A 12,379-nucleotide genomic window follows, 5' to 3' on the forward strand; every position below is an offset into this window, starting at 1 on the left:
GGAGAGGGGAAACAATGGGGGAGTCAGAGGTTATGGGTCATTTAAGTAAACTGATACCCAGAGGTCCAAGGTCATTCCCACTGATTAATATGTGTACAGTAGGTAAGGACTGTTTTGTCAATCAAGGATATTATTGAGTCATTTTCCAAGTATACATTAAATTAGAACTAACTGGATCACAACATGAGCTTGGATTTTTGGTCATAACCGGTCATTGTACCTGACTTCGCAGACATTCCTATTCAATGTTCTGTAATTCTTTTTCTATGCCAGACTTACTCTCATTGTTTACAACGGCTCTATATCCAGACAATCTAATTCCTGTTTACATTTCCTGTTTATATTGAATCTAGCCTAGTCTGGATCTAAACTGAATTGTTCCATTTCAACAAAAGTGAAACAGAGCAAATTAGTCAGGCTTAACCTAGCCCCTCCCCGAGCTGTATTTGTATATGAAAGACAAATGTGTGTTAGATAGATTTCCAAAATGTCAAAATAATTCTGTTACCAATTCAGTCTCTCACTACATTATTGTAAGATAAGTTGGAGTATGGTTATAAATAGTCGCAGGAAGTTAGGGTGCGGCGGGAAAATAATGTTGTCTAGAAACATCCCTTGTCTTTAATCAGAAGGAAACACTAGGTAAGGCCTGGTCACTGTGGTTCCTTTAATCAGAAGGAAACACTAGATAAGGCCTGGTCACTGTGGTTCCTTTAATCAGAAGGAAACACTAGGTAAGGCCTGGTCACTGTGGTTCCTTTAATCAGAAGGAAACACTAGATAAGGCCTGGTCACTGTGGTTCCTTTAATCAGAAGGAAACACTAGATAAGGCCTGGTCACTGTGGTTCCTTTAATCAGAAGGAAACACTAGGTAAGGCCTGGTCACTGTGGTTCCTTTAATCAGAAGGAAACACTAGGTAAGGCCTGGTCACTGTGGTTCCTTTAATCAGAAGGAAACACTAGATAAGGCCTGGTCACTGTGGTTCCTTTAATCAGAAGGAAACACTAGGTAAGGCCTGGTCACTGTGGTTCCTTTAATCAGAAGGAAACACTAGATAAGGCCTGGTCACTGTGGTTCCTTGGCTTCCTTAACTTTGCATTCAATTAGTGATACAGTTTCTCCAGACATTGGATGACCCTTCTGTGATCATGTCAACCATAACAGCATCTGAAAAACCTTTTATCTCATTGTATGTCCGTTTATTAGTCATTCTCCTTCATCTACTGTGAACATATAATAACTTTAGTATAGGACCAGTCATTCCAAACACATTGTGATGACTCCTGAAAAGCTAACTGTTCAGAGACAGGTTTCTCCAGGATGTTCCAGTTTTCACAGATTATATTGCAGAAGGCATCTCAGCTGACCCAGATCCTCTTTGTTGATACAACATTATTTTTCTTCTACGAAATGCTATTATTAGATAACAACTTTGGAATTGCCACGTCTGGGATGTGTACAGTAATGATTTCATGATTCATAATAATAATAATCATTTTGGGGGTGCTTATATTGTATTTGTCCTCCAGATCTCCACATTCCTTGCCCTCAATACCCACTTCCCCCTTCTCTCCACTCAAACCAACTCAGCCTTCCCTGAACCCAACTGAGGGAGGAGAGAGTGAGAAAACGAGAAAGAGAGAGAGAGAAGGGAGGAGTGTAACAAGAGGAGGCTCCTGCTGCTGCCGCTGACTCACACGGATCAAGTTATTAAGGTGCGGTCCTCAGTTCTGTTCTTGTCTTCTCACTAAATTATCTTGAGTTAGGGAGCTGGACAGAGAGTTAGAGAGGAGAGACTTACAGAGAAACAGACAGACAGTCTTAGGGTGTGAGAGTTAGGGCGAGAGACGGTGAGAGTGAGAGAAACAGACAGAGAGCGAGAAAGTGTTTTTGAGAGAGATAAGAGTGAGAAAGCGACTTACTGAGCGAGAGAATAGGAATTATAAGAGTAGTGAGGCCATGATAGGATGTCATGATAGACTAAGACGTGAAGAAAGATCTGCACCGTCTGCCTGTTCAGACCCAGACAGAGGCCCAGCAGTCACACCCTGCAGCCTGAAGTAGAGAGGAGTGAGTGAGGGAGGTACTGTGTCTTGGCACACCATCAACACACAGGACATCCACAAACCAGAGAAAGAGAACATGGAGACCCTCGTCATCAAGAAGGAAGAGAATACAGAAGAGAGTCATCCTACAACTGGAAGCAAAGATGTCACCACATCCATGATAAACATGTGGGATCTGAACCTAAACCAGGAACAAGAGGACCCAACAACAACGCATGATAAGCCAGGGGAGAACACCCAGCCTCAGAACCAGGAACAAGAGGACCCAACAACAACGCATGATAAGCCAGGGGAGAACACCCAGCCTCAGAACCAGGAACAAGAGGACCCAACAACAACGCATGATAAGCCAGGGGAGAACACCCAGCCTCAGAACCAGGAACAAGAGGACCCAACAACAACGCACAATAAGCCAGGGGAGAACACCCAGCCTCAGAACCAGGAACAAGAGGATCCAATAAGAATGCACGATAAGCCAGGGGAGAACACCCAGCCCCAGACAATCTCTAGCGGGTTTACTGTCACCCCAGAAGATGTGCTGTGTGACTCCTGCATCGAGATCCCGTGCCAGGCCCAGAAGTCCTGCCTCACCTGCCTGGTGTCGTACTGCGAGGCCCACCTCAGACCCCACCTGGAGAACCAGAGGTTCCAGAATCACCGACTGGTGGAGCCCTTACAGGACATCGAGTGTCGCACCTGTGAGGAGCACCGGCTGCCGCTTGAACTATACTGCCTGACGGACGGCTGCGGTGTGTGTGTGTGCTGCGAGTGTGAGGGACAGGGGCATCTGGGGCACAGTACTGTACCTGTAGAGGAGGCTCGAAGACAGATCCAGGTATTGGTAACATTTCTATTTTACCAGGGGAGGCTGGTGGAGCGAGACATAGGGAGGACTGGATTCTTTGTGATGGCTGAGCCCGTCCTCCCCTTTCTCCCTCCACCAGCCTCCACTGACACATACAAACACACAACACACATACATTTCACAGACAGTGAGTGATAACTGTATGAGTGCTCCCTTTTTTCTGGCATGGACATGTTGTTTTGGGTCGTTATACGAGAACAGTGCCTTTTGCATCCCTTTGATATTTTAATTAGAAATTGTGCACCAATATTGAATTTTAAAAGCTTGTTATATTAAATGAAGTGTCCTTTAATATAGACCACATGGAGAATTCAATAAATCTTTAATATGAATATAATCTTGATAACACAAAAGGGAAATTCTCGCAAAAGTTGATCACATGAATCTGTCCACGGCAGAGTAATATGAAAAATGATTTGTTCAAGTGCCAAAATTCACAATTTTGACATGTCACTCCTTGCACCCGCTGTGACTTCTGGGAAGATTTGAACCCACTTAACCTCAACATCCAGCATCATTGTAAAGCCCTGGTTATGTTGTTGACAAAGTCATGTCTGGAGAGGATTATTTATTTCATGTGATTAGTGATTCATTTACGTAGGCCCTTCATTTTAAGGTCAACCCTGTTACGCGAACTGAGCTCTCGATTTAATATGGTGAAACTATTCAAGAGGAAATCGTCTACCCGGTTACGTTCAACTCTGTTGCCTTATTTGGCACTCAGCAGTTGAAACAATAATAAAGTGTTTTCCCCGCCCCTGTTTCGGTACAAAGCTGAAGCCTGGAGAAATATATAACCGCTCTCAATTTCATAGACAGAGCTATGGATGAAAGGACTGACTATCAATGATATGAAAATTATAGTTTTAAACATGTTTTGAGGCTAAATAGTGTTTTTACATTTACTTAGTTTACAAACATTGCAGTAAAACACACTTATATTTTGGGTTCTGATGGGGTATGACAATTGAACTAAGCTAATGAAACATTTATAAGTTATATTCTTCAAGAATCAATAGGTACATATAATTAATTTCTAAGTTAAAAAATGGCTTCAGCAACTGCCGATTGCCCCTTTCATAGGTACTTCCTGTTGTCTTTTTTTTTTACCTCTTAGATGGGAAAACTAGTTTTGTATTAAGTTCTTTCTGACAGAATGTTAAAATTTGGTAAAACCAAATATTTTTTTTATACCAAGTTCCACTTCTCAAAAGGCATCGGGTTGGTGGAACGACCCACACGCTGTTGTTTTGAGGTCCAGAACTTCTCTTTTTAGTGTCAGTATTGTCTAGTGATCCAGGACACGATGGAGGGAGCATAGGATAGGGAGTCTCCAGGCAAATGAGTTTTTATGACATAATTTGTTTATCACAAGACTTCAGTACATTTCTCTGTAATAAGAAACCTTCTATGTGACATGTGATACGTACAGCCTGTCCATTGTTCTGTTCCAATAGGTTGCCCTCTCTCAAAGCTATAGTAGTAAATAAAGCAAATGCATTTCCCATGGGCTATGCTGGTAACCTTCTGGCATTGGTCCCAACACATGGTACTCTTTAAGAAACAGAGCCCTGAATGTGTGTGTGTGCGTGCGTATGATCGTCTATAGACAGAGCTGCAGAAGAAACAAGGGGAGATTATGAAGACCGTCTCAGTGGCAGAGAATGCCGTTGGCCAGCTACAGAGCAACACTGCATCCATAGAGGTACGCCACTGAAAAGTCATTTGTCACTACACCCGCGTTACTTTAACCATTTCCTCTGACCGTAATGAACCTTAAACACACAGCTGATACAACTAAGCACCTCCTCTCCCTTAAAAAAAGGTATGTTGCACATTCTCTCCATACATTCTTTCCCCACGTTCGCCTATTGCTCATTTATCACTTATAACATCGTCTCTGATCTTAATGAACCTCGAAACACACAGCTGATACACATTTACAAAGTACTTCTCCATTCCTCCTCTTTCTCTATCACATATTCTCTCCATCTTTCTCTCCCCAGAGCTCGGTGGCAGGGGTACGTGCTGTGATGGAGCAGCAGTTCTACCTGCTGCAAGGGGCCGTGGAAGAGGCCCGGAGGAGGGCCACGGAGGTTCTGGAGGGGGAGCAGAGGCAGGCGCTCAGCCAGGCCGAGGGCATCCAGGCCCACCTGGAGCAGAAGAGCCAAGAGCTGAAGAAGACCCTGGCCAGAGTGGAGAGACTCTTCAGGAACAAGAGGGACGTGGACTTCCTGCAGGTGAGAGACTGGAGCTCTGGGGTGAAACGTATCCTATGTACAGACCTTGGATCTTCTCCAACCTTAACCATTAGTGGGAAAAATGCTAAACTGACCCAAGATCAGGGTCTAGGCCGGTGCAACTTTAGAGTGCACCAGAGAGGGTTGGGTTTAATTCAATTTCAATTCAGTCAATTCAGGAATTAAACTGAAATGTGTAGGAAATCATTAAAGAAAATGAACTGACTGAATTGAAATTGAATTGATCCCAATCCCTGGTGAGTGTCACACATGAAATGAAACAGAACGCATGCAGCTAGTGTTGCTGAAAAGCACAATATCAACCTGCTGCCTTCAAGTCTCCTGTGTCATGATACTGTGAGAGGTATTTTATTTATTTTGACATTCTATTGGTTGATGGTATATACCGCGTTGAATATTTATTGACAAGACATTTCAGCTTAAAATGTTTAATTGATTTGTAAAAAGTTTGAAAAACATAATTCCACTTTGATATTATGGGGTATTGTGTGTAGCCAGTGACCAAAAATCTAAATTGAATCCATTTTAAATTCAGGCTGTAACACAACACAATGTGGAAAAAGTCAAGGGGTAAGAATACCTTCTGAAGGCACTGTAGATGTAAATGTATTTTATAGGTTGATGGTATATACTGCATCCTACTGCAGTGTTTGGAAATGCCTGACTGCCCAGGATAGGACTCATCCTGAGCCCTATACTGGGACTCATTCTCAGCCCTATCCTGGGACTCATCCTGAGCCCTATACTGGGACTCATTCTCAGCCCTATCCTGGGACTCATTATGAGCCCTATCCCGGGACTCATTCTCAGCCCTATCCTGGGACTCATTCTCAGCCCTATCCTGGGACTCATTCTGAGCCCTATCCTGGGACTCATTCTGAGCCCTATCCTGGGACTCATTCTCAGCCCTATCCTGGGACTCATTCTCAGCCCTATCCTGGGACTCATCCTGAGCCCTATACTGGGACTCATTCTCAGCCCTATCCTGGGACTCATTATGAGCCCTATCCCGGGACTCATTCTCAGCCCTATCCTGGGACTCATTCTCAGCCCTATCCTGGGACTCATTCTGAGCCCTATCCTGGGACTCATTCTCAGCCCTACCCTGGAACAATATTTAACAGATCATAGGGGAAAGCTGAGGCAAAGGGTAAGAGGAACATGGGTTCCTATATTAGTCCTCCCAGGGTAGGGCTCAGAATGAGTCCCAGGATTCTGAATCCTGGGACTCATTATGAGCCCTATCCCGGGACTCATTCTCAGCCCTACCCTGGGACTCATTCTCAGCCCTATCCTGGGACTCATTCTCAGCCCTATCCTGGGACTCATTCTCAGCCCTACCCTGGGACTCATTCTCAGCCCTATCCTGGGACTCATTCTCAGCCCTATCCTGGGACTCATTCTCAGCCCTATCCTGGGACTCATTCTCAGCCCTATCCTGGGACTCATTCTCAGCCATTTCCTGGGAGGACTAATATAGGAACCCATGTCCCTCTTACCTTTTGCCTCAGCTTTCCCCTATGATCTGTTAAATATTGTCTCGGTCAGTAATTTTGACTTGTCTCGGTCAGCGATTTTGTAATGTACAGTTAAGTCACCACAATGTTTATTGTGGCAGTCAGTGTGCTGACAGTGTCCACAGTGTGAGGGAAGTGACAGGTGGGAGGAGCTATAGAATACCTATAAAATACATGTAAATCTACAGTGCCTTCAGAAAGTATTCTTACCCCTTGACTTTTTCCACATTGTGTAATGACTGGAATGGAAGTTAATGGTTTCCATATGTTTGATGTGTTTGATACCTTCCATTGATTCCATTCCAGCCATTAGAATTAGCCCGTCCTCCTATAGCTCCTCCCAACAGCCCCCACTGCTTACCATAGACACTTCCATAGACACTTAATTTAGATTTTGAAAGGATTTGATAGGTATTAACAGTATAGCCAAGAACCTACCAAGCCTATTCAAGGGAAAGCAATACTACCATATTGCTTTAACCTATCTGAAATTTCTCGGGGGTAGAGGTTTGGGGTTATTTCTGAACGGGACCCTATTGTGCATCCCAAATGGCACCCTAGTTCCCATATAGTGCACTACTTTATAGTACACTACTTTCATGTTGTGATGGAGCAGCAGTAGTGCACTATAAAGGGCATAGGGTGTCATTTGGGAAGCAGATATAGCTGTCTTAGTAGTGTGACAGTAGTGTGAGTGGCTCCTCCTGCTGGTGAATGTAGGAATACTCAGAGTGGAAGACGGGGGCGGTGGATGTCTGTCTGCCTGGGCTCTACGTCGGCCTCACAGATCGCCTGGCCTCCTTCAGCTGCCTGCTCACTGAGTCCACCCAGGAACTGTGTGACCAGCTCAAGGCTACCTACAGAGACAAACTGAAGGACATCTGCAGGACTGGTGATGAGTGTACACATCTTAACCAGGGCTGTGTTCATTAGGCACCAAACACAACAAAACTATAGAAGTCTGGAAAAACTGCTCATTTTCCTTTTTTTGTTTTGTTGTTGACATATGCTGTTTCATGACATAATGAAAACGACCCAAGTTGTTATTGTAAAAGAGAATATTCTCCCAATGACTTAGCTAAATAAAAGTTAAATAACGGTTGAATAAATATCCATAGTCTTCCCAATGCATAGTATTATAGAGAGTACTCTATGTATTACCTGGAGGATAACTTTGCTTCCTCCTACACTGACCTACAGAGAAACTGGGCGTTACAACCATGGTCCATCCCAAGATGTCAAGGTCTTTTTCACTGCCTGAGCCTGAGATGCGAGACGACTTCCTCACGTGTAAGATGTCTTTTTTATTGCATTAGCAACCATTTCTAATTTGATTTGCATAGCTAGTGCTCTTCACAATGAGCTAACCCTTTTGAGAAATAGCCTGACTTGCTGTAACCTTTCACATGTATTTTAGCGACTTAGGTAGCCTTTGAATAAGGATGTGTGTTTTTGTATTGTCCCTGCATGTGTCCTGTGCTGGCGACAAATCCATTTTCCCCTCTGACGATTAATAAAGTTTATTAAATTAAATGTGTCTTACTTGGCAGATGCCAGCAGTCTGACCTTTGACCCAGACACTGTCCACAAGTTCCTGAGACTAACCGAAGACGACAGGAAGGTGACCAACACCACGCCCTGGCAGCACAGCTACCCAGACATGCCCGAACGCTTCGAGTACTGGCGCCAGGTGATGACCTCAGAGAGCTTCTACCTGGGCCGACACTACTTTGAGGCAGAGCTGAGTGGGGAGGGGGTGCACGTGGGACTCACCTACAAGAGCATCGACCGGAAAGGCGTGGAGAGAGGCAGCTGCATCACAGGAAATGACTTCTCGTGGAGCCTCGGAAGGGAGGGGCGGAGCTTTTCCACTTGGCATGCTGATATGGAGGCGGTCGTGGAAGCCACAAGTGTGTTCACGAGGATCGGCGTCTACATCGACTTTGACTCAGGATCATTAGCTTTCTATGGTGTGACTGACGTCGCTATGACACTCCTCTACAGGTACAAGGCTGAGTTCATGGAGCCCTTGTATCCTACTGTCTGGCTCTCAAAGAAGGACAGTGTGGTGTTATTGGTTGGTCCTAAGGACCCCCCACTAATGAAGAGCTCAACTCTGCCTGCCACCCCCATCACTCCCATGGCAACATCAGCTCCTGTCACTCCGGTGTCACGTTCCTGACCTATTTCTGTTAGTTTTTGTATGTGTTAGTTGGTCAGGACGTGAGTTTGGGTGGGCAGTCTATGTTTTCTGTTTCTATGTTTGTTTAAGGGTTGCCTGGTATGGCTCTCAATTAGAGGCAGGTGTTTGGCGTTTCCTCTAATTGAGAGTCATATTAAGGTAGGTTGTTTCACATTGTTTGTTTGTGGGTGGTTGTCTCCTGTGTTAGTGTTTGTTGCACCATATGGGACTGTTTCGTGCGTTCTTCGTTTCATGTAGTCATTTTTCCTGTTGTGCGTTCTTCGTGTTTTATGTAAGTTCGTATGTTCAGGTTTGTCTACATTCGTTTTGTTATTTTTGTTAATTATTCAAGTGTTTTCGTTTCGTGTTTTTCCCGTCTTGTTTAATAAAAATTATGTCATTTCACAACGCTGCGCCTTGGTTCAATCCATTCGGATGAAGAGGAGGAGGAACACCTTTACAGAACCACCCAAAACACAAACATTCCCCATGTCACTCCCTGACCTAACTAAAATAATAAAGAAAACAAAGAATACTAAGGCCAGGGCGTGACATAACCCCCCCTTAAAACACCTGCCTCTAATTGAGAGCCATACCAGGCAACCCTTAAACAAACATAGAAACAGAAAACATAGACTGCCCACCCAAACTCACGTCCTGACCAACTAACACATACAAAAACTAACAGAAATAGGTCAGGAACGTGACATCCGGAATCATAATACTTTGACTGCAGCAGTGTAGTTAGGTTAGAGAGGCGGACCAGTACACATTTCTGTTTCTCACAAATACAATAAAGTATCTATTCTATTCATAAGCAGTTGCCTTAAGTGACTGATACTGTACTTATTTAACAGGACACAGAATCAAGTATCACAAGACAACAGACAGGGACTTTACAGGGGGTGTCTGCACTCATCCAGGACCTATATACTAGGCGGTGTCAGAGGAAGACCCCAAAAATTCTCCAGACACCCAGCTCATAGACTGTTCTCTCTACTACCGCACGGCAAGCGGTACCGGAGCGCCAACTCTAGGTCCAAAAGGCTCCTTAACAGCTTCTACCCCCAAGCTATGAGACTGCTGAACAATTAATCAAATTTCGACCCGGACTTTGTTTTTACACTGCTGCTACTCGCTGTTTATTATCTATGTAAAAAATTACCCTGACTAACCTGTACCCCCGCACATTGACTCGGTACCGGTACCCCAAGTATATAGCCTTGTTATTGTTATGTCATTTTATTGTGTTACTTTTTACTTTAGTTTATTTAGTAAACATTTTCTTAACTCTATTTATTGAACTGCATTGTTGGTTAAGGGCTTGTAGTAAGTAAGCATTTCACGGTAAAGTCTACACCTGTTGTATTCGGCGCATGTGACAAATACAATTAGATTTGATATAGAACAAAATATGACACTGAGGGACTGAGTAATAACTTTTTAACTGCCCTTTTTATTGGAACAGGTTAGCAAGTGACTGACTTGCTAACTGCTGTGATTGGTCTTTCATTGGCAAAAACATACTATGTTTATTTGACATTGTGCTGAGTACTAACTACCAAGATGAGTTCAAGGGCTGCCTTTCATTGTTGTGGCAATGGTCAATCCAATGTAAATCATATTAACAATGTGACAAAGCTTTTGTAAAAATCTTTTCAGAATTGATTTACAAATACGAATTGCTTGACTTTTTAAAATACCTAATACTTACTATGAATTTAAGCATGAAACATATTATTTTTACATTTCAGATACATTACAACACATAAGAAATTATTCTCATAAGAATGTGCACAAAATATTTACAGATACCATGACACACAGTCTCAGGCAGTGAAATCGATTGAGGTCTCGTTCTCATCATACGCGGGATTAACAAAATGCACACCTGACGACGTCAGGGAGATAGAGTTGGCGGCTTCAGTCCCATAGATACCTGGTACTTCGGGCATCATGGTGGGCTTGTCGAAGATGGGGTTTTCAAAGCCGTGGTCCGTGAAGTCCCCTATCTCCTCCTGGCTTCTCCTTAAGCTGCTCAGAGAAGGGATGGAGATGGTGGGCATGGTTGGCATTTTTATGACGCCTCTGCGGAAGAGGACAGCCAGGAGGGGAAGACCAGCGACTACTATCAGGACCCCGAACACGGCTCCCACCACAACTCCTGCTTTGTCCCCTGCCCCGTCACCACTGGTGGCCCCAGAAGAGGCCTGGAACTCAGACCCGGTTATGCCCAGGTTTGAGCCTTGGGCTTGGACGTCCTTCAATATGTCCCGAGCCAGGGCCTCTGCCACCGCACCAGACTCCCCATCCAGGAGCACGATTTGGATCTCGGCTGCAGCCACACGTGGGATCACCCCGAGGAAATACTGAGATTTGAGCACCTTGGACATGCCTAGCTGAATGGACTGGTACGAGGGCAGACCAAGGAAGAGGTGCTGCAGTCGATTCCGATAAGACTCAATGTTGAAGCCTGAGGAATACTGGATGGTGACGATGGCGCCGCACACTTCGCAGCAGTGTCCTGTGGGGTACAGTGGCTTCTTACAGCTCATAGGAGCGCATGTCACGGTGCCACAGATCCTGTTGTGATTCGCAGAGTTCCCACAGTCGCAGCCAGAGGCATCACTGCAGCCAGAAGCCCCGACGCTGGGGGATGAGGTTCCGTGGAACTGCAGCCGGCCAGAGTGTGACCCCAGATAATGGGTGAACTCCGAGCTGCTGCTGAACGTCTTCCCCAGAACGGACACACTCTGGACAGGGACGCTGGGCTGGTTGGAGGTGGTGTCCACGCGGAACGAGGAGCCAGCGCGGAACAACACGTTGTCATACTGGCAGGGTACGCTCTCCTCGTGTACCGAGAACAGGAAGCGACCTTTCTTCAGGTCGTCTAAAGACTCTGCCGCCTGCCACAGCGCTGGGTCGAACCACTGCAGAGACTCTGCATCTTTGAACTGGGCGGTGACGCCCGCCCCGCAACCGGGGTCCTCTCCATTACTGACCGTGAAGCCGCCCCCCGAGGGAAGGATGAACTCTCCGTCCACCGGTAGCCGCATCTCCTGGACGGAGTGGACCGTCTCCACATACACGGACACTTTCCTCTGAGCCGAGAACTGCACTATGTCGTTACCGCAGGGCACGGACCCTTTGTCCCAGTTGGTCTGGTTTTCATAGTTAGTGTCGGGTATCCACTGCTTGTACAGGGCGTCAGCTGCCCCGAACAGACAGAGACCGAGGAGAAGAAACACGGCTGGTGTTTTTGGCATCCTGAATGCTTGTGACAGAAGTGGATGAACTACGGGGTGACCTTTGTCTCTGACAGTGTGACTGTCACATGAGGGAGTGAGTGCACAGGTTCCCAGATTAGGAAGTTGATGAGCTCTGGTAGACACTCATCTTTACCGGCTGGTCACCAGCTTGGTCAAAGATTAACTGCAGCCGCAGCAATAATGCCCCAAAATAACAGTGTAGATGTCTCTATGAAAG

At 45.3% G+C, this 12,379-nt stretch overlaps 2 protein-coding genes across 2 annotated transcripts; one reads left to right on the plus strand and one right to left on the minus strand.

The window, feature by feature from the left end:
- Nucleotides 1-1,686: 1,686 nt before the first annotated feature.
- LOC129833984 (tripartite motif-containing protein 16-like protein) lies at nucleotides 1,687-10,601 on the plus strand. The gene is made up of 6 exons (XM_055898802.1): nucleotides 1,687-2,903; nucleotides 4,543-4,638; nucleotides 4,940-5,173; nucleotides 7,432-7,603; nucleotides 7,912-8,001; nucleotides 8,262-10,601. The coding sequence occupies exons 1-6, from the start codon at nucleotides 2,145-2,147 to the stop codon at nucleotides 8,891-8,893; spliced, it is 1,983 nt and encodes a 660-aa protein (XP_055754777.1). The 5' UTR covers nucleotides 1,687-2,144; the 3' UTR covers nucleotides 8,894-10,601.
- A 21-nt stretch (nucleotides 10,602-10,622) lies between these two features.
- On the minus strand, nucleotides 10,623-12,159 carry LOC129833991 (protein amnionless-like). Its single transcript, XM_055898809.1, has one exon. It carries the CDS (start codon nucleotides 12,157-12,159, stop codon nucleotides 10,723-10,725), a length of 1,437 nt encoding a protein of 478 aa, XP_055754784.1. The 3' UTR covers nucleotides 10,623-10,722.
- Between the last annotated feature and the right edge of the window lie 220 nt (nucleotides 12,160-12,379).

The sequence above is a fragment of the Salvelinus fontinalis genome, chromosome 34, assembly GCF_029448725.1.
Source record: "Salvelinus fontinalis isolate EN_2023a chromosome 34, ASM2944872v1, whole genome shotgun sequence".
Classification (NCBI taxonomy): Eukaryota; Metazoa; Chordata; class Actinopteri; order Salmoniformes; family Salmonidae; genus Salvelinus; species Salvelinus fontinalis.

Bases quoted from the DNA above. Each gene is read 5' to 3' on its own strand.
- LOC129833991 (XM_055898809.1), bottom strand. From the start codon at position 12,159: ATGCCAAAAACACCAGCCGTGTTTCTTCTCCTCGGTCTCTGTCTGTTC.
- LOC129833984 (XM_055898802.1), top strand. From the start codon at position 2,145: ATGGAGACCCTCGTCATCAAGAAGGAAGAGAATACAGAAGAGAGTCAT. The intron at 2,904-4,542 runs GTATTGGTAACA...GATCGTCTATAG, and splicing joins AGGCTCGAAGACAGATCCAG to ACAGAGCTGCAGAAGAAACA. The intron at 4,639-4,939 runs GTACGCCACTGA...TTCTCTCCCCAG, and splicing joins GCAACACTGCATCCATAGAG to AGCTCGGTGGCAGGGGTACG.